Raw genomic sequence first — 21,593 nt, 5'->3', positions numbered from 1 at the left:
ATAAAGAATAATCAAAAAGTTTCCGTTCGAAGGCCACACAACCCTTCGCCTACATGTCGGAGCTTATATACTTGCATCGGAGTCGCATTGGGTTGCATATACACTGCAGCAATGCCCTATAACGGAAGCTTTTTGATCGCCCCTTATATTGCAAGTTATTATACGTGCTATCTGAGACTTTTCCGTTGACTGTGATTATTGTGTATTCCCTTAACATCTCACGGAGTTCCAGGAGATAGTGCGTAGAATTTTTCCCATTTTTCGATCTCAATAGCAATGGTGAACCGTTTATTCTTGCCGGCCGCGGTGGTCTCGCGGTTCTAGGCGCTCAGTCCGGAACCGCGCGACTGCTACGGTCGCAGGTTCGAATCCTGCCTCGGGCATGGATGTGTGTGATGTCCTTAGGTTAGTTAGGTTTAAGTAGTTCTAAGTTCTAGGGGACTGATGACCACAGATGTTGAGTCCCATAGTGCTCAGAGCCGTTTATTCTTGCCCAGATGAGGAGAGCGAAAGCTCTTTAGTGCGCTCATATATGCATAAAAGTACATCTATATGAAGGAACCCACATTTTTTTTCTTTGGCTCTCAACGCACCCATTGAAATTGTCGCCTGAGGAGTTGAGCTTAACTCGCTCTGGGGAGGTATGTGCAGCCTGTTAGCAAAAATAATACTTTCTGTTGCTATACGTATTGGTAAATCGAGTGAGACAGCTGAACTGCATCTAGCAGGTAGTATAGACCTAATACATTTGGTTAAAGTAACAATTTACTATAAAAAAATCCGCGGGTAAGAGTGATCCTTAAGTAGTTGGTGTAAAAATGTATAAATTTCAGTCTTATTACTTCGATAAACTCTTTGTTCCCTAGAAAAGCATTGAAGAGTTACTACCGTCCTCAAAAAACGGGCGGCATACAAATATACAGTTGTTATCCATAAGCGTAGGGTCGCTGGGGTCTTAAGTAAGAACTGCAACAATGCACATATTTTCGGCTCTTGACCTAATAAGAATGATTCACCGCATGGGAAACACGTAAGGCATAGGAGTGGATTAGTAGCGGATGCCATCAAATTTATCATTATTGTAAAACCTTCGAGCAATTCCATGGCGAGCAAGTCGCCTCTTATTTTACAGATCAAATTGTCAGTTGACTGTTGCACAACATACGTCGACGTAACAAAAGCAAAGCGCCACGCCGACAACTTTTCATTCTGCCCTCGTACATCTACATCTACACTACGCAATACACCGTACGGTGTATGGCGGTCAGTACCTCTAATACCACTACCCTTACTCTTCCTTCTTGTTTCATTCGCGAATGGTGCGTGGGAAGATTGACACTCTATAAACCACTGTGTGAGTTCTATTTTCTCGTTTTGGCCATTTGGCGGGACTTATATGTGCGGAAGTAACTACTCTTTGAGAGAAACAGTTGTAAAACTTTCCGTGATGGACAACACCTCTCTTATAACGTTTTCCAGTGGAGTTTCTTGAGCAGTTACATACATCACCAATTCGTAGTTCGTATAACGACGATGAAAGCCCCCTTAAAAGTATCGAGAGGGTTCTTAAGAGTTACTCATTCAAAAATACACTCCTGGAAATTGAAATAAGAACACCGTGAATTCATTGTCCCAGGAAGGGGAAACTTTATTGACACATTCCTGGGGTCAGATACATCACATGATCACACTGACAGAACCACAGGCACATAGACACAGGCAACAGAGCATGCACAATATCGGCTCTAGTACAGTGTATATCCACCTTTCGCAGCAATGCAGGCTGCTATTCTCCCATGGAGACGATCGTAGAGATGCTAGATGTAGTCCTGTGGAACGGCTTGCCATGCCATTTCCACCTGGCGCCTCAGTTGGACCAGCGTTCGTGCTGGACGTGCAGACCGCGTGAGACGACGCTTCATCCAGTCCCAAACATGCTCAATGGGGGACAGATCCGGAGATCTTGCTGGCCAGGGTAGTTGACTTACACCTTCTAGAGCACGTTGGGTGGCACGGGATACATGCGGACGTGCATTGTCCTGTTGGAACAGCAAGTTCCCTTGCCGGTCTAGGAATGGTAGAACGATGGGTTCGATGACGGTTTGGATGTACCGTGCACTATTCAGTGTCCCCTCGACGATCACCAGTGGTGTACGGCCAGTGTAGGAGATCGCTCCCCACACCATGATGCCGGGTGTTGGCCCTGTGTGCCTCGGTCGTATGCAGTCCTGATTGTGGCGCTCACCTGCACGGCGCCAAACACGCATACGACCATCATTGGCACCAAGGCAGAAGCGACTCTCATCGCTGAAGACGACACGTCTCCATTCGTCCCTCCATTCACGCCTGTCGCGACACCACTGGAGGCGGGCTGCACGATGTTGGGGCGTGAGCGGAAGACGGCCTAACGGTGTGCGGGACCGTAGCCCAGCTTCATGGAGACGGTTGCGAATGGTCCTCCCCGATACCCCAGGAGCAACAGTGTCCCTAATTTGCTGGGAAGTGGCGGTGCGGTCCCCTACGGCACTGCGTAGGATCCTACGGTCTTGGCGTGCATCCGTGCGTCGCTGCGGTCCGGTCCCAGGTCGACGGGCACGTGCACCTTCCGCCGACCACTGGCGACAACATCGATGTACTGTGGAGACCTCACGCCCCACGTGTTGAGCAATTCAGCGGTACGTCCACCCGGCCTCCCGCATGCCCACTATACGCCCTCGCTCAAAGTCCGTCAACTGCACATACGGTTCACGTCCACGCTGTCGCGGCATGCTACCAGTGTTAAAGACTGCGATGGAGCTCCGTATGCCACGGCAAACTGGCTGACACTGACGGCGGCGGTGCACAAATGCTGCGCAGCTAGCGCCATTCGACGGCCAACACCGCGGTTCCTGGTGTGTCCGCTGTGCCGTGCGTGTGATCATTGCTTGTACAGCCCTCTCGCAGTGTCCGGAGCAAGTATGGTGGGTCTGACACACCGGTGTCAATGTGTTCTTTTTTCCATTTCCAGGAGTGTATTATGGAGAGAGGTTAAAACGATATTGTAGTAGTATTTCTGCATATGCAACATTAAGGCAGATAAAAACCCAAACAGGTTAAATGTTTATATGAACTTCCTTCCTACAAGCCTCCACACTACGACCTCCTTAGATAGCTATACTACTGGAGTAAATGTCTTTAAAGATTAAGAAACGCCCGACTCTAAACAAACCTTCATCAGTGTCCGGTTACTTCAGTGTGCGGCAGCTTCCAGTACTGAGAGCGCGGCAACTACGGACACCGCAACGCTATAAAGGATGACAGACCAGCAGAGCTCATTATACTACTTGGGGTTCGGAGCTTGGGCGAGTCGTTAACCCTCTCCAGTAACCAATTACGTTTACTGGCGGCACTTCAATTCAGTGTAACTTCATTCCACCTTTACAGCCCCCAAAGCCGCTTCTCTCGCGTCAACGCAGTGCAAGAAATTCCTCCTTCGAAACCACGACCGCTACGCGGGCAAATAAAAAACCACTCCCGAGCGCTTATTGTGCTCTTTGATTTACGTAGCTGTAAACTGGAAGTAAGAGGCGACATCAGTTCTCTTCCGCACAAATACCTTTCTGATGGCGGTTAAATTTGAGTAATGAACAACGAAAGCTACGAACAGTAGCTAGGCACTTTTACACCGTTGTGGTAGGAAGTAAAATGTCGTTGACTATTTGATTTTTAAGGAAATGAAAGAAACTGTGTGAATATATACGAGGGTAGGAGGTTCATCAGCGATTATGTGAAACGGGTTTCCGATCGACTTTGCGCAGTAACCGAGACATTATTTAATTATTTATTTTTATTTACGTATTTTTATTCACGTATTTATAGCACCTGGCAAGATTGAGGCCTTCAGACCCCGTCTTACACCCAGCCGACATCCTTAGTGATTTTTCTTGTTTTATTTTTATATAGGATGGAGCCCCCTCCACATCCACACCGGCATGATGGCCAACACAAAAGGTCTACCGCCATCTCTCCATATTGGTTAGTTTTCGCAAAGGGAGTTCTCGCAGGATGTGGGTACTGCGATGTTTTCATATGTCTGGTTATGATTAATCATTAATACGCGCTCATCTGGATATAGATTGGGTCGAAAGTTGAACGAATGGTACCGGTTTGAAGGGCAGAGGAAAAGAAGCGCCAAAGCAAAAGCCAAGGGGAAAAAAATTCTGCGATAGTTGGATCAGGTTGTAAGAGCATTAGCGGTTTTCTTGCTGCCTGCGACACGTCATACTTTGTTAGTAGTGGGTACCATTCAGGAGGACACTTTTGACGTTGTGGAGCGGTGTTACTCGGCGGCTGCAGCAGGGTACCGGCGTTGGCTCCTCGGTCAGCATCAGCACGCCTGTTCAGTTGGGCTCATCATCTTTTAGTGTCCGATAGGTCATGTATCGGATTCACAGTTTAGAGTAGTGTTTGCGGTTTGTTTGTGCGTTAGTGTGCGAGCTTGTCGGCTTCCCTGCTGTAGCCCGTTCGTCAGCTTTAATGGCAGCTGGCAAATCCAGTCGGTGTTGCTGATTTACAGGAGCTTGTCGATGTTGTCGCTTGTCCAGTGTGTGTTAGCTCGCCATAGGTGGTTATGTCTAGCTAGTAAACATTCTTAGTGACTCAACGTTACAATTTTTGTTCAAATGCGTGTGAAATCTTATGGGACTTAACTGCTAAGGTCATCAGTCCCTAAGCTTACACACTACTTAACCTAAATTATCCTAAGGACAAACACACACACCCATGCCCGAGGGAGGACTCGAACCTCCGCCGGGACCAGCCGCTCAGTCCATGACTGCAGCGCCTCAGACCGCTCGGCTAATCCCGCGCGGCTTAAAATTTTTATAGTACGGGGGCGATATGATACGAGAGCCCGCTGATAGGTAACGGCTCCGAATTTTTTATGTGAAACTTGCCAATGTTTAAAATAAAGCAAACTTTATTAAAACTCTACATCATTTTCTTCATGTTTATGTATTTATTTCTCGACACAGCAACCCTGGCGATGAACACATTTCTCCCAACGAGAACCCAGTTTGTTGGTACTGTCATTGTAGAATGTTTGACTTTATTAACGGAGCCACAACTTCGCATCTACTTGCACCGCTTCATCACTATCAAAGTGAAGTCGTCGAACGTATTCTTTACGTTTTGGAAACGGATGGGGCAAGTCGGGAGGAGGAGGATCGATGACAGTGAGTCCGAGGCATCAGCCTGCTGCAGATGTGCCAGCGCTGTGGTCTGGCATTGTTATGCTGAAGGACAGGATGTTCCGTGTATGGACGAACTCTTCTGCAGTTAGAAACTCAATCACAGCACGCTGTTTCTCACACCGTGTTACGTGCTATAGTTGGGAATCCTCTAGCGGCAGAGGGCTGCAACTTGCGTCAGCAAAGCGGGGAATTGCATGACATGTAGTACCTCAAAACATAATGAGAACATAATTTAAAAAATTGGAGGCATTACTTATCAGCACTCCCTCGTAATAGTAATGATAATATGTACAGTAATGAATATACGGAATTTTAAAAAAATGTGTCTTATTAACGCCGTATTAAGTAATGCCTCATTACTTCCATGTCGAATGGGGTTAATGACGTCTAGCAGAAAAGGGGCAACAGTACAAAGGGAATTAAACTGGGACCAGAAGTCTACTTATGGGAGAAAGAGCGAGAAATAATAGAATAAGATTACCAGATGAGACGGAAGGAGGAAAACACAAACAGAAAGGAATGAGAAAAGCTCAGACAGATTACAGTAGGGCCGGCCACGGCGTGCCAAATGGCTCAGGAGAGGTGTGTGGGCCGAGGCTCCGACTGCATCGATTTTTTTCAGTACAGCGCGGCATTTCAGTTAGTATTACTGTGTGGCATTTTTCCGTTGTCGGCACAACTTTCTCCAGCTCGGCAGAATCGTGGTGTCAAAGCTGTTTTCACTTCGCTGTTTTTTCGTGGCATGAAGGACGTTCGCAGGGCCAGTGGCAGTTTGCACAAAAAGAGCGATCTATCGTCACAAGCCTTTAAAACTGAACAGTAGTGACTGAAGAAAGGCATGAGAATTCACAATATCTGTTATTCAGTCGCATAATCGATGGGTACTGCAAATCTCCTTTCAAACGTTATAATACCGCTCAGAAAGAATTGAAGCATTTAGTTAATAATGAAAGGACAAAAAATTACAAAGATCGCTAGACGAGATTCATTGTTCTGTACATTAAGAACAACTTTGCGCTGAATTCTCAGGCATGGAACACGTCAAGAAATTGATGGTACGAATAGCAAAATTTATGAAGTCGTACGTATTATCCCTCGGTCAGCTGTAACAGTTTTCGATGGAACTGAACGAAGAGTTTGGTGACGCTATATAATACTGCAAAGTAGATTGGCTAAGTCAAGGGGCATGCCTGCAACGATTTTTCGATTTGAAACTCGCTGTTACTGAATTTATGAATGAAAAAGGAGTTCAGGAAAGAAAATTAGAATATGTCGAATGGATTGCAGTCCTCGCAGTTTAAGTGGACTTCACTGCATACTGTCCACGGTAAGGCACTGCAGTGAGAAACATCTAAATTCTGATTTGATGTGGATGCGTTTAAAAAGAAAATCGTATTGTGGAGAGAATAAATTTTGGCGGAAAAGACCGTCACTGGCGTTAAAGATAACGCGAAATTTGAAGAATTCATTGTGGCCTCGAAAGAATTATAAGGATAGTTTCTGCTGTGTCCTGCCTACTCGTCAAATATGGGGTGCCTAGAAAACCTGCTTCTCGGATCGTTAGACGACAATTCAAGCAAACCGTATTAATGAAGTTTATTACAAAAGGAAATGATTACAGTACTTAACTTTGTGTTAAACAGCCGTATCGCATGCGAAGGGCGACTTAAAAAATAAGCAATCTCTTCAGTATAACAATTCTAATACGAATGAAGTAATACAGTTCCTACGTCGCTGCTATACAAGCGCCTGTTCTTGATGCCGCTGCTGTAGAACTCGCAGAACTGGCTAGTCTTCAACTGGGTCGCGACCAATCGAGAGCGGCGCTTATGTTCTCTTCGCCTAGAGGCCGCTGCTGTCTCGTTGTCGTCCTAGAGAGGGGTCGGTCCGCGTGCAATTGGCTGACGTCTTCATCACAGCCCTCTCTGCTTATACCGGCTTGACTTTATGCTGGAACAGTTTCCTAAACATTTTGAGGGGACTGCGAATCTCACATCTGTTTTCGAGCTTCTGGAGACCATCTGCTTTTTCAGCTGAAAGCGTCCCTGTGCACGTTCAGGTGTAACTGATTGAGGATCAGTGTAATTTCCTTTTAAAAGACAAATCATTTTACCGATTGTTCAGGACACCTACACTGTTTTTCACAGGTAGAGTTGTAACGTCTCCACAATGAGGTTACAAAAGTGCTACAATATTTCGATCAACATATGTGTGTTTGTGAAATACCGTTTTCGATTACGAAACTAAATAGATCACAGTTACGTGGAAACCTGAGTGCGAAAATCTGTGAAATTGTCTGTCAGTCCACAGGCCGATAGTTTGCACCAGATAAAAATTATATTATGCCTTCAGCGTGTCAAAAATAATTATATAATACTGAAAATTTTGCTTCATTGTGATCTGTGTTGTTAAGAAATATAAAGCCAAGTTGCATGGAGTGCCACTGCATTGCCACTTAAATGCGGCGCATTTGCAGTTTTCCCCCTCGTCACACTCACAAGGTTAGGTCGTCTGATTTGGGATTTTCTCGGAATTGCCAGAGTAGTGCAGCTTATTACTTGCACATTATGTTGTTTTAATGTGCTACTAAAGGTGTACAAAGTTTGAAGTAAATCTGTGATCGTAATGTCGAGGCCTCAGACAGCACGCCGTGGTAGTGGGGGAAGTGTGTAGCTAGGCTGACTGCTGTGGTACTCATAGCAGTGCATGGCTCACGAGCCGAATTCTTGGCCGCTCGTGGTTTACAGCGTGACAGTGCCACTGGTTCCCTGTCGGAAAGAAAGAAAACGGCTGGGATATCCCGAAAGAGAAAATGCCAAGCTTTCATCTCCTCTCGAACGCAGAGCTGTTTTGTTTGATACGCTGATTACCGGGTAGTCTACTTTGCAGTCATATGGATGAAATGGAGACAGATACGGAGAAAAAATTACTATTACGCAGAGGTACAGCCTACATGGTGGTACTGCAGCTATGGAATAATGATAGGTATTTCTTATGAGGGAAGATATATTGAGGACACCACTGATAAGTAAACAAAGGGTGTAAAAATCACGTCGCTTCCCAGCTGGTTATAGGAAGTATTGATGTGACATTAAAACCGATTGTTGCACGCGTACATTATTAGGTACTCAGTGTATGGGAGTGTGACAGAAATCGCAGTGCCGCCATCCTGGTTTGGAGTTTTGTGGTTTCCCGAATATACTTAGACAAATAATTTCATCAACTATCCACAGCTACGTCCTTAATGACATAGAAAAGGTTGCTGGATTCGTATTCTACTGTGTATCGTCACCCACCTTCCTGCATACTACAGTATTCATCCAGTTTTTGCAAATTGTCGTCCTCCGCAGACCTGCAAGTTCCATTTCTATTAGTTTGAAACACCAGCTCTAATAGCCGAGGGCGTCAGCTCGCCGCTTTCGCGATGGGGGGAATTGCGCTGCCCCAGATCGAAACCGGCCGGCAGTTTAACGAGGAGATCCAGTGTGGCGACTAGCCTGGACATGGTTGCTAGTCGTTTCTCTCATCCCATTACGTTCATACTCACCTTCCGCCTCAGTCAGACGATTCACAAACATTTCCAACACTTTTCTTTCACGCGGATTACACTAGACGCAAACAGATGTTGTACGTAATTTCCGCCCACTAGGGGTTGGAGGGCCGATGGCGGTTGGCTGGGTAAGGGGGAGGGGAGAAGGGGCGCCGGCAGGATCGGCGTCCGTCCACCCTATATCAATAACATGACAAGTCCAGATTAACATGCCGATCCCTTATACGTACGGAATATAGGTCAGTAAAAATAAGAAAATTTCTGTTAATTTGAAAAGTCTGTGTCTAATTTCCCGCGTCAACCTGATCCAGTCTGAACTTGTGCTCTGACTTTGCGCCCATATCATCATTAATCTCATAGCTGATTTTTCTTCCTTCTTCCGAAAAACACTTAACGACTGCGCGCTGTCGGGTGCCCACAAAAATATAGGTACTTACCGAGCCAGATGAAGAACCAGTTATATTTTCTTCCTCGGGCTTGTCTATTACGAGCTAACGCCGTACCTCAAATGTCCGCTACATTAACGTCTAACTTATTTCACTTTTTTTCTGGTAGCACTTCTCGATTCTGGCGCACTACTTGTAGGCTCACGTGGAGAATTTCTTTTCTCTCTGTTGTGAGATACGTGTAGATGGTGCCATTAGCTATCAAGATAGATCAGTGATAGTTGTGCAGTGAGAGCAACCGCAAATTTTAAACGAGATAACATGAAACATATGAAACCACTGAAAGACCTCGAATAGGATTAATCCGGTTTCCGGAGAAACGAAGGCACATACAATGGAATATTGCCCCTAAGACCTATGTTTTAAAACAGAGTGAAGAAAGACAAATCCACATCTATAGCATTTGTAGATTTAGAAAAAAGCACTTGAAATTATTAAGTCATTAGTGGCAAAATACATGGAGTGAAGGTTATGTGTAACTTGTCTCGAAATGAGAAAGCAGTCATAATAGCCCAAGACATGAAAAAGCGACGCAGTAAGTGAGAAGGGAGTGAAAAGCTTAGCCTAACCTTCATGTTACTCTACCTGCACCCTGAGAAAGCAGTAAAGGAAACTAAGGAGAAATTTCTGAAGGGAATTTAAGTTCAGAGAGAAGAAATAAAAACTTTGAGATTTGCCAGTGGCGTTGTGATTCTCGCAGACAAGGCAAAACACTCGGATTTGAATGGAACGGACATTGTCTTCGAATGAAATGTAAGTGAATTCCTAATAGACCAAATTGCTGAGGTCATAGGTCCCTAGACTTACACACTACTTAAACTAACTTGTGCTAAGAACAACACACACACCCATGCCCGAGGGAGGATTCGAGCCTCCGGCGGGAGAGGCCGCACAATCCGTGACATGGTGCCTCAAACCACGCGGCCACTCCCCGAGTCGATATTGGCTTGAAAAGGGTTTGTAAGATAAATATTAATTAAATAAGGGCGATGGAATGTAGTTAAATTAAATAAGGCGATGCTGAAAGAATTAGAGTAGAAAATGAGGGCGTTAAAGCAGTAAATAAGTTTTGCTATTTGGGCATCTAAAAAACTAACGTTAGCGAAGGTATATGGGATATAAAATTAAATGAATTTTACATCAGTGTTTGGCAGAACATGACAATACTATTAAAAGAAAAACGCCTCCTAATGTTCTGCAATATTATGTTTATTTGGTCACGAACCAGCTTTCGGCTTCCCAGGCCATCTTCAGGTGACAACAGAATGTCGCAAACACAGATAAACATGATGTAGAATGTGAAGTTTTACATTTTCTCAAGAAAAGTACAAAGATGAACCTAATGGAAATACTGGATATCAATAAACACATGACACAAAACGCCAGTCCAGATCAGATTCAATTTCCGTATTTCTCCTTTGTTAAATTAAGTTTTCGTGAAAAATGCTAGATTCACATTAAATTCGTCTTATGTTACATCATTTGTTAACTGAATCTCCATATAAAAGCTTTATTTAGTACCACTTTTTAGTTAATGTAATTATTGTAATGATTTGCTATGTAAACACTTCGTGATTTTTGTATCTTCTGTACAAATAATATATGTGTAAGTCTGTGTTTGCGACATTCAGTTGTCACTTGCAGATGGTCTGAGAAGCGGAAAGCCGATTAGTGACCAAATATGATTTTGCGGCATATAAAATGTAGAATTGTTACATAGTAAGGAAAACTTTTCTGAAAAAAGGAGGAACTTTTAACATTTAATACAAATTTAAGGTTTTGTCTGAGGTGTAGCCTTTTATGGATGTGAGGCGTGGAAGATTAACAGTTAAGACAGAAAGAGTATAGAAGTTTTTGAAATATGATGTTATAGCAGAATGCTGAAGATAAGATGGCTGGATGGGATAAGCAATGAAGAGGTACTGAATCGACTGGGGGAGAATAGATATTTATGGCAGGACTCGACTAAAAGAAGGGGTAGGTTGATATGAGACGTCCTGAACCAACAAGGAATGTTTGCTTTTTTAATGGAGAGAAATGTGGTGGGAAAATATTGTAGAGGGAGACCAACGCTTTGCTACAGCAGGCATATTCGAATGGAGGTCACTCATTATGTAAAGCATGTACAGCAGCTTGAGACAATTCTTCGGACTGAGGACCACCATAAAACAACAACAACAACAACAGCAACAGCAACACAACAACATAGAACATTATGAATCCTAGCAGTATTTTCAGTAGCGTCACAACTTGTTACGCCTGGAGATAAAAGCGACGGAGTGGGCACTAGCGCTGCCATAGAGGGACTCGGCAGGTGCGGCTCCGCGCTTCTAGCTGCTTGTAGCCGGACGAAATTGCACCGATGTGTGCTTACGTGGCCCGCAAACGTAGCTTTACGACGCTTTTAAGAACCTATTCAATCTTAGTCCACTTTGTTTAATGGGCACAGAGCTTTATAATCGGTTTATATACATTTAAATGTTGACGTTACGGGAGGAAATAGCGAGACGCACTCTAATCCTTCGCTATGGCCAGTAACGGGCCGAACGTTAATGCTTCCTTAAGGAAAACAACTGAATTAATCGCGACCAAAAGCCGTGAAATAACCAACAAACACTCACAGCGTCCTCATTCAAATGTCTTCCTACCAGTTCCTCCTAAATGACAGCGTGGCTCGTACACATATCCCAAGTTCACGCTTTCTGTACTTCATATTTTGATACCGACTGGCTGGGTAGACTGCGTCGGACAACTGTCTATGAACGTGCACATCCGGGCTAATACACTGGTCGGAAGAATTACCGCTCGCGTGAGACGTCTCACACTGTGTACGGATGAAGTATGGATTGGATATACACTGAAGCGCTAAAGAAACTGGTATAGGAGTGCGTATTCAAATACAAAGATATGTAAAAAGGCAGAATACGGCGCTGCGGTCGTCAACGCCTACGTAAGACAACAAGTGTCTGGCGCAGTTGTTAGATCGGTTACTGCTGCTACAATAGCAGGTTATCAAGATATAAGTGAGTCTGAACGTGGTGTTATAGTCGGCGCACGAGCGATGGGATGCAGCAACTCCGAGGTAGCAATGAAGTGGGGATTTTCCAGTACGACCATTTCACGCGTGTACCGTGAATATCAGGAATCCGGTAAAACACCAAATATCCGACATCGCAGCGGCCGGAAACAGATCCTCCAAGAATGGGACCAACGACAGCTGAAGAGAATCGTTCAGCGTGACACAAGTGCAGCCCTTCCGCAAATTGCTGTAGATTTCAATACAGGGCCATCAACAACTATCAGCGTGCGAACCATTCGAAACATCATCGATATGGGATTTCGGAGCCGAAGGTCCACTCGTGTACCCTTGGTGGCTGCACGACGCAAAGCTTTACGCCTCACTTAGGCCCGCCAACACCGACACTGGACTGTTGATGACTGGACACATGTTGCTTGGTCTGATGAGACTCGTTTCAAGTTGTACCGAGCGGGTGGACGTGTTCGGGTATGGAGAGAATCTCGTGAATCCATGGACCTTGCATGTCAGCAAGGGACTGTTTAAGCCAGTGGAGGCTCTGTGCTGATATGGGGCGTATGCTGCTGGAGTAATATGGGACCCCTGATATGTCTAGATACGACCCTGGCTGGTGACATGTACGTAAGCATCCTGTCTGATCACCTCCATCCATGCATTCCGACGGACTCAGGCAATTTCAGCAGGACAATGTGACACCCCACGCGTCCGGAATTGCTTCAAAGTGGCTACAGGAACACTCTTCTGAGTTTAAACACTTCCGCTGGCCACCAAACTCCCCAGATATGAACATTATTCAGCATATCTGGGATGCCTTGCAACGCGCTGTTCAGAAGAGATCTCCACCCCCTCGTATTCTTTCGGATTTATGAACAGCCCTGCAGGATTCATGGTGTCAGTTCCATACAGCACTACTTCAGACACTAGTCGAGTCCATGCCACGTCGTGTTACGGCACTTCTGCGTCTCGCGGGGGCCCTAGGCAGGTGTAACAGTTTCTTTGGCTCTTCAGTGTAGAATCATATAAGGATAAATTATAAAATAACAAAAATTTTATTACAACATGATGCTGTACACACAACTAAATGTTGTAAAATTACCTGACAAATTAAAATTGTGTACCGGATTGGGACTCGAAACCAAGACTTTGTCTTTCGGAGGTAATACCTTCGAGAATATCGGTTCTACAGATTATGTAGGAGAACTTTTGAGAAGTTTTTTTAGATGGGAGGTAAGTCCTGCCTGACAGTAAGCTTGTGAGAGCGGTTTGTGAGTCGCGCCTAATTAGCTCAGCCGGTAGATCACTGCATTGCGAAAGGCAGAGTTTCCGTGTTCGAGACCAAGTTTGAAACACAGTTTTAATCTGCCAGGAAGTTTGAAACGGCGCACACTCTACTGCAGAGTGAACTAAACACTCTATTTCACGATCAACACCGGTTCTTTTACAACACGTCGAGAAAGGTTTCGTCATGTTTGAGTAGTATGTGCTTGCGCAGCAGTGGCTACATCGTTGGTGCGCCATTGTCTCCGCGCACTCAGCAAAATAAATGAGGCGGCAATTAAATCTGAAATCCACAGTATGGAGACAAGGTGCCGCATTTGGCATGTCCCCCCAAAATATTTAAGGCTAAATTAAAAACAAGTGCGTAGTGGCACTCCCACACGTGGGCAGTACGTTTCTAAATAAACTGATCAAACAAATGATTTGCATCAGTTGCATATCCCCGAATGTGTGTCGGATTATATTTAAGGAGAACAGGGAACGAAAGAATAAAATTTCAATACCATGCGTTGTAACATGCTTCTATACTCCCTGTCAAGTTGTCCACTAGACTTTGCTACTCAAGCCTGTCACACACTCGGACGTTGGCCTGCCAAAGATAACGTAGTGTGTGAGGAAAGTTCCTTTCACTGTCAACTGGTCCCATCCACGCGTGCTCAGTACAGTTATTTCAGCAGATACTCCAGGCCTTTCCAGTTAGCTGATTCTTGCCTTCTGAATGAACGTGTTCACGAGATGGGCACAGTGCGCTTGCGTAATATTGTCTGGAAAGACCAACCTATCACCTAAATGTTACAAGTAAGGTTGGACAATAGGAAACCCTGCGCTAGTTGGTGAAGAGAACCCGACGCCATTGACCCAGGTTCCATTCCAATAGCGTCCTTGGTGGTCTTCACGCACCGCAGTGCAAGGGTATTTGGACCATTCTTCGTAACGGACACCTAGAATAAACGCGTGTTCTCCGCGTCCACACAGCGCTTCTTACTACCTCCAAAAAGTCAGCGTGAAGCTCTGTTGCTTTCTCCCCGGGTAACTACAAGCCACAAGTTGTACATGTCGGTCATCAGCTGATGATACTGACCGCAGACAACGACTGCAAATTTTCAATGTGTCGTGTCTCACGCCAGCCGTTGAATATTCGAATGAAGCAGTGGTGGCGTATGCCATTTCAACGAATAACTTTCTGTGTCGGTAACTTTTCTTGCCGTAAAATATCTACGTGCAGTCTAAGCTTGAACTGACCGTTACAAGCATGTAGCCATACCTAAAAGGGTACACAACCCGCATTGTCCCATTTATTATTGGATACACAGCCCGCTCTACTAAACACCGCTTGTATCTCCACTACAGAGACGCCTGTGTATACTGATTAACGGTGCTCAAAAGAGTCTTGAGATGGAAGACGCCATTAAAAGTTGTTTTGAAAAAGCAATAGCTAAGCAAGTCATTAGAGTGGGACACAAATACTTCAAGTTTTAAGAGGTTGTCAAGTGTTTTGGGGCTACAAGCCACAAAACAGCAGAAAATGTCTACTATAAAAAACACATAGGAGGGAGGCAATTTCAGTTTCTTTTGGCCTTTTCACAAAAGTAATCAAACGACGTGATTTGTCCGAAAACTTATCAGTGCAGTACGTTCTAAGCAATATTTTTACAAAGGTTAAATGAAAAGAGGGTGCAGAACAAAGAACAGCTGTTAACGATAACCGTACTCTTTGCAGAGCAGAGTGCAATGCAACTTACAAACCGCGCAAACGAACAGCCAATTGGGAAACATAGCCTGCAGCTCCTTCGCGCATGGAAATTGTACGCAGTCTGCAGGCTCCATTGGAGCGGTTGCTTTTATTGGATGGCCACTCTCCACATCGCCAAGTGGCCGTTTTAAAGCTGATATGGTTCTGCCGCTTCCGCGCCATCACCTGCTGCTTTCAGCAGCTCTGTGTTTCGGATGTCACTCCGCAACTCATTTACAAACAGAGGAAAACATTATCTTCGTAGTGTTTGATTCAGATTTATGATACATTTTGTGTGTACTATGTAACACTACTGAGAAACATTTACGATGCAATTTTTTAAAATAAAATTATTCCACAACAATGTGCTTATATCATTGCTTTCATATTAAATTAGATTTTTATAACATATTTGCAATTATATATTTAATACTTACAACAAATGGATACAGCTATAAAGTTATTATGTGGAGACATGTATGAACATGTAACATGCACGTTTTTACGAAGAAAAAATTGATTTTTCCATACTTTCTGTTTGTTCTTCCGGAAAAAGGGAATGCGAAAAGCATGAAGAGTCTTCGTAGAAGCATACGTTTGCTACCGACATGTAATTTTGTGAAAAGGACGGATGAGAATATGATTAACATGAAATAAAGGAAAGTTAGAGAAGAAAACGTCCGACGATACTGCAATTATTGGAGTTAAGGTATATATCAGATTCAGGGTTCAAAAATGGTTCAAATGGCTCTGAGCACTATGAGACCTAACATCTGAGGTCATCAGTCCCCTAGAACTTCTGTACCTTATTGTATCTTAGCTGATTGTGTGTCATATTTTCTAACGCTGAGTTTGGGGGCCAGCCTAACATTAGTCTAAACGAGCGTCAGCTAAAAGCCACACCCTTTATGGAAAGTGTTCCATACCAACAGTCCTTAATCTGCATCGCGCATTTGATCCAAGTCAGATTCACCTCCCTGCTGAGCAAGATAGCACGCAGCGGCTAAGGTTATAGGAGCAACTCTCCAAAATGTCATATCAGTTTTACATATTGAAGATTATCTAGTTTCGAAAAGAAGTCTCAGTCTGGTACTGCTTTTTCTTGTTTTATTTGTGCCGTGTGATGTGTTCTGCACTTGGGCTAAGATTCGTCATATTCGACACAGTTATTTTGATTCTCTTTTGTCATTATAGTTTGGTGAACGCGCCTTCTTAGCCGAGGTGGCTAACGCACGACTGTGCGCTGTCGCTGTACTCGGAAGTAGGATGGTTCGAATCCTCGAGGTGGACAATTTTCGTTCCCAGTAGTTGGCCAGCAGGTGGAAGAGACACAGTATCGTAAAGTTCCCTATCACCAGTCTTTGCAGCGAAGTCTCGGATTAAATAACCAAATGTCTCTACAGTTTCTCATGAAGTAAGGGCATGTGACGCTATTGAAGGTGATCCGTCCGTCGGATGGGGACGTTAAGCTCCGTGGCCCCCTTGCCGCTATTCGAGAGGAGTAGGTTATGCGCCTGCACGTATTTCACCTTGTTGCTTTCCTTCATCCATAACAACATATACTGTACAAGCATTCATCACAATCCTCCACACGACACAGAACACACATTTGACACTTCATGATATGTAGGGACTAGTACCTAGCCCGGAACAGCGATACAGAATTTCTGCATCTGTTCCTCGACGTTCGTTCCCTGAGTATGGGACTACTTTGGCTTTTGATATTCTGGTGACAGTACTTCTTTTTCTTTCTATATCACAGACATAGTCTCTCTCAGTACTCAATGGCCTTCCCATTCTTGGGAGCATCTTGGAAGCAACAGCGGCTCCAGGGTCCTTGTCATCATTTAATGTTTTCTGATTATAGTTATTAAATAGCCGAAACTGGTTAGCAGCAATAAAATTCAAACGATTTGAGCTGATGTATTTTATTTAGATGATCTTGGAATTGTTTTAAATTTGTTTAGCAAGCGATGTGGGTGTTTGTGTGTTACAGCATGCATCTCGCCGGCCTGGTAACCTCCCTGCTCGCAGTAGTCCTGCTCCTCGTCACCCCAGCGAGGCCAGCATGGGCGAACCAACTGTCGTAAGTACAGTCGCCAGCCGTTTACAATGGGCGCTCGTCGTCCACTACTTGCAGTGTTTCCAAACAAATTGTACGAGGTGGTTTCACTCACTGCACTTGTTGGAAAAGCTCGTAACAACGTCCCGTGAATTAAATGTAACCGTGCTGGGCAGTAACTCTTGGGCGAATCTTTGGAACGTGCAGAGTCAGGAGACGTTAACGCTAGTTAGCTACATGTAGCTTCTTACACACAGAGCTGTTCGCCGCAGATGGTCAAACTGATGCCCACTTCAGCACTGTGAGTTTCATAATCGAGAATGTCTGTTTAGTAAAATGTGTCATTTTACAGGAACTAAACCAAAATTGCAGCTACTAAATCAGTATTCGTTGCAAGCTCAGCGTCGGAAAGGATTTTTACGAAAAATAACATTTGAAAAGTTCATAATTAACTGTCATTCCTTAGTACATACAAGCACACACACACACACACACACACACACACATACACACACGCACACACACACACACACACACACACACACACATTTTCTGAAGCACATTTGAAGTCCAATTAACTCTACTCGAGCGTATAATTCTGTAATGGATCACTCCGTCATAAATTGGTGGCTTTCTATCTCATTCACTGCATGTATATTATTTTTTAGTTTCTAATGCCATGGAAATGAAACAACCAAACATGCAAATTCGTATTTAAGCTCTCCCAGTAGGTTGCCATAGTGACAAATTCGTGTTGGGAAAGAAAATGAGAAGTACAGCATATGCGATTTGGTGCGTTGCGATCCATGAACGCGAACTTAACGGTTGCATAAGGTCATTTACGTTAAATATTTTCTTGTGAGAAAATGACGCTAACAATATCCACATCCACAACATATGTTGGGTTGTTGACATCTGTTCTGTGCAGTGACCAAAATGGCATACTTGTTAGTAGTTCACAAACCAGGCAACCCTGATAGCTTATCTGACTGTGGACTGGGTGACGACAAGCTATTAATTTAGTCGATTGACTAGAGTTCCGGTATTTCTTTTAAATGAGGGAATACCAACCGAGTGCTCAGAAACGTGTGCTGCAGGATGATCCCGAAAGTGAGGGCGAACCAAGCAAGAAAATCTTGTGGCAAGGCCTGTCTTCAGAGGGCAAGAAGAAAAAATCAAAACTGAAGTGAAGACAAAATTAATACAAAAAAAGACTGGTTGATATAATATCCAAGGAACCTCCAAAGTTTTTCTTAGAGAACTCGCAACTGTAGACACTGCTTTAGTTCTGTCGTAAGAAATAGGAACTAATATCCAGTGTACCGATACCCCTCTAAGTGAAGCCGCACGTACAAAAACAAAATGGAAGCAGTGTTATACTGTACATAGTTTGAGGGCCCTCACACAAGCTCCTGTATTCATTCTTAAAGTTGATGAAATTCGTATCTCGAAAGCTCTATGTTATTATCATCTTTTGCAGCTAAGAGATTTTGGCTAACTTGATTGTTTTATTTTTGTACAGGAGGCATTTCAGTCAACATGCGCTCCTGTTTCACATATGCAATAACAAATTATTTCGTTGTATCACCTCCCTAACAAGCTATGCTGCTTACCACAAGAAACAGAGATGACAAGGTCAGCTGCGCGACAATTGGAAATGAATTTGTGGGGGGATCAGCTATAGCTTTATCAAAATAAATCATTAAAGTGTCTTAGTTTAAATCAGAACTAAGAGTATGTGCAGGGTGTAAAAAACGAAAATGGCCCGAAAAGTGTTTGCGGAATTTGATGACGACAGCAAACCGACTAACGGTTGTATGGATAGTTTCAGGAAGATTCGAAAATACCACACATCTCCCATCTAATCTCGGTGGCGTTCATGAGGTATTCGTGGAGGGGAGAACTGTCAACAAAGTCATAAAATCTGGTATCCAAGACTTCCAGGTTTTTCTCTGTAATTTTTGCCGGTAGGTCAAGCTGAACAGTCAGGCGTACTCAAATAACCCTTACTCCCGGAAGAGCTACAGTAGAATACTGCGTACCCTCAGACAGAGCTAGGCTTACTAGACGCATCTCACGCTTTGAGAACCCACGCACAGTGCTGCCACGACATCATCTGCAGCCATTTCCAACATCTGCTCCAAAGAGATACATTAGGTAGAGTAACTAAATTCGTGTCAAACTTCAAAGAATTATCGTTGTCACTCTCATTTTGGCCACCCTATATCAAAACACTAAAAGAAAGCTAATAAAAATTAATGGAAATTAAGATGCTAATGTGATTACAGATGTTACAACGTCCCTTGCAACATGTATTTGGGTCTTTTATGCTCCGTCTATGGACAGAACTGTGTATAATATCAAAGCAAAGTGTCATTGCCCCCCACTACCTATATCGTTAGTCTTTTTTGCCAATTTCTTCCTGTCCCATGAAAAATAAATGATTTAAAGTATACGTATTTATGAAATTTTTCAGGCTATTGAGAAGAAATGTAGCGTGATCGATTCATAATAACTTCGGCTCCAGCTATCAGGAATTATTTCTTTCACACAGCGTTTCATCAATGTTAGGATGACTCCACAGCAAATTTTAATATAGGTTCCCACAGACGCTTCTGGCTGTACTAAACTCAACAAAAATAGATGACTGTGATCATTATCATATATTCAAGCGCTTCAAAATTAGAGTTTTACCAAATTATATGATAAAGGACGGGAAGATCGGCTAAAAAGTTTAAAGGACACAAGTGAGATTAATTTTGTAAGTAAGTAGCCATAAAAGGGGAAAAACATACAACGCGCATTAGGAAGGAAGTAGCTCTCGTAAAGTAGGCGTCATCCAGTGACGACACTGACCCCGTATCAGAAGTAAACCACTCCCGCAATCACAGAATATAACCGACAAAAAGCCAACCGCCCTTTGCGGGAAAGCAATATAGAGAGCAAGTGAGAGAGCAGATGTGTGGTACGGTCTGATATTTTCTGAGAAATAGACTACTTCTGCAAAGAACGGAGACATCGGACTGGAAGGTTCCTTCTCTGGATGCTGCAGAGAGATGACACCGGCTCCCATGCAATAACTTCCCATCTTTTAAGCAGAAGTGTTTTTATCTGAACAAAAATCTCGTATAAGATAGAGCTGCTTTGTACTAGGCCAGTAATTTAGTAAAGTGATACAAAATTATATAGCAGAGTAGTTTATTAAAATGAGTTAATGGACTCGATCGAGTAAGATGGAATCTGTTTTCTCTCTTTTTTTTTCTTTTGAACCAATGTATCGAAACGAAAAATAGTTGGTTTCACTTTTTGTTAATGAACTGTAGATTACTTGCTGAATTATTTTACATACAACACCGTACCTTTCGGGCTGACACGTTTTTAGTTAACGCTTTGGTCTCTTCAGGAAAGAACAACGTATTTTGCTCATTTTGCTGGCACTATGGAACCTACGGGAAGACAGGCTGTAGAATCACAGTTCTGCGAATGCTGGGACACAGACACTGACAAGGGAGGTGCGTGATCTGGAACGTTCAGAGCCTCGTGAAAAAATGCTTAAAATTCAAATCGTCCCTCCCAAAAACACTGGGCGCTGCGCGCTTTACCACGAGAGACATCTAAATGATCACATATTCGAGATCTAAGAGAGAAAGGCGGAGACACATAAATATCGACATAATAGGAACGAAAACACACGCATTTCTATGTCGTGACTTATTGCTGTGTTTCCTCTGCTTAACATAATTACGCTAGCTGAACAATAAACTTTTTCTGTCGACTTGATAGTGTTCCAGAGCTATTCGAGAATTCAAAGCTCAGGTGTCAGATCTCAAAGAAGTAGTAAAAACAAAGTGGAACAGAACAATGTGCATATCTGACTAAAGTCACGTTTTCACATTCAACGTATTTCCTGCATTCAAGCAGCTCAGTATCAAACGCCTCACTAATTACGTTTCCAGTTGGTATCTCACGTCATAAGACGCCTATTGCCTTGCATAGTGTCCGCAGCTCGTGGTCGTGCGGTAGCGTTCTCGCTTCGCACGCCCGGGTACCCGGGTTCGATTCCCGGCGGGGTCAGGGATTTTCTCTGCCTCGTAATGACTGGGTGTTGTGTGATGTCCTTAGGTTAGTTAGGTTTAATTAGTTCTAAGTTCTAGGGGACTGATGACCATAGATGTTAAGTCCCATAGTGCTCAGAGCCATTTGAACCTTGCACAGTGTAACACAGGCGGAGTGCACACAGCCCTTGTGAGCAAACTG

General features: G+C 43.8%; 1 protein-coding gene across 1 annotated transcript in view; it reads left to right on the top strand.

The window, feature by feature from the left end:
- Positions 1-21,593, top strand: part of LOC124556776 (diuretic hormone class 2) — a 118,450-nt gene that overhangs the window by 77,078 nt on the left and 19,779 nt on the right. The window contains exon 2 of the mRNA XM_047130785.1: positions 17,271-17,360. Coding sequence (XP_046986741.1) covers positions 17,272-17,360 — 89 coding nt within the window. The 5' untranslated portion in view covers position 17,271. The remainder of the gene's footprint in view (positions 1-17,270; positions 17,361-21,593) is intronic.

The sequence above is a fragment of the Schistocerca americana genome, chromosome X (assembly GCF_021461395.2).
Source record: "Schistocerca americana isolate TAMUIC-IGC-003095 chromosome X, iqSchAmer2.1, whole genome shotgun sequence".
NCBI lineage: Eukaryota > Metazoa > Arthropoda > Insecta > Orthoptera > Acrididae > Schistocerca > Schistocerca americana.
Note: the sequence above shows the minus strand (reverse complement) of the source record. Positions and strands in the feature narration are given on the sequence as shown.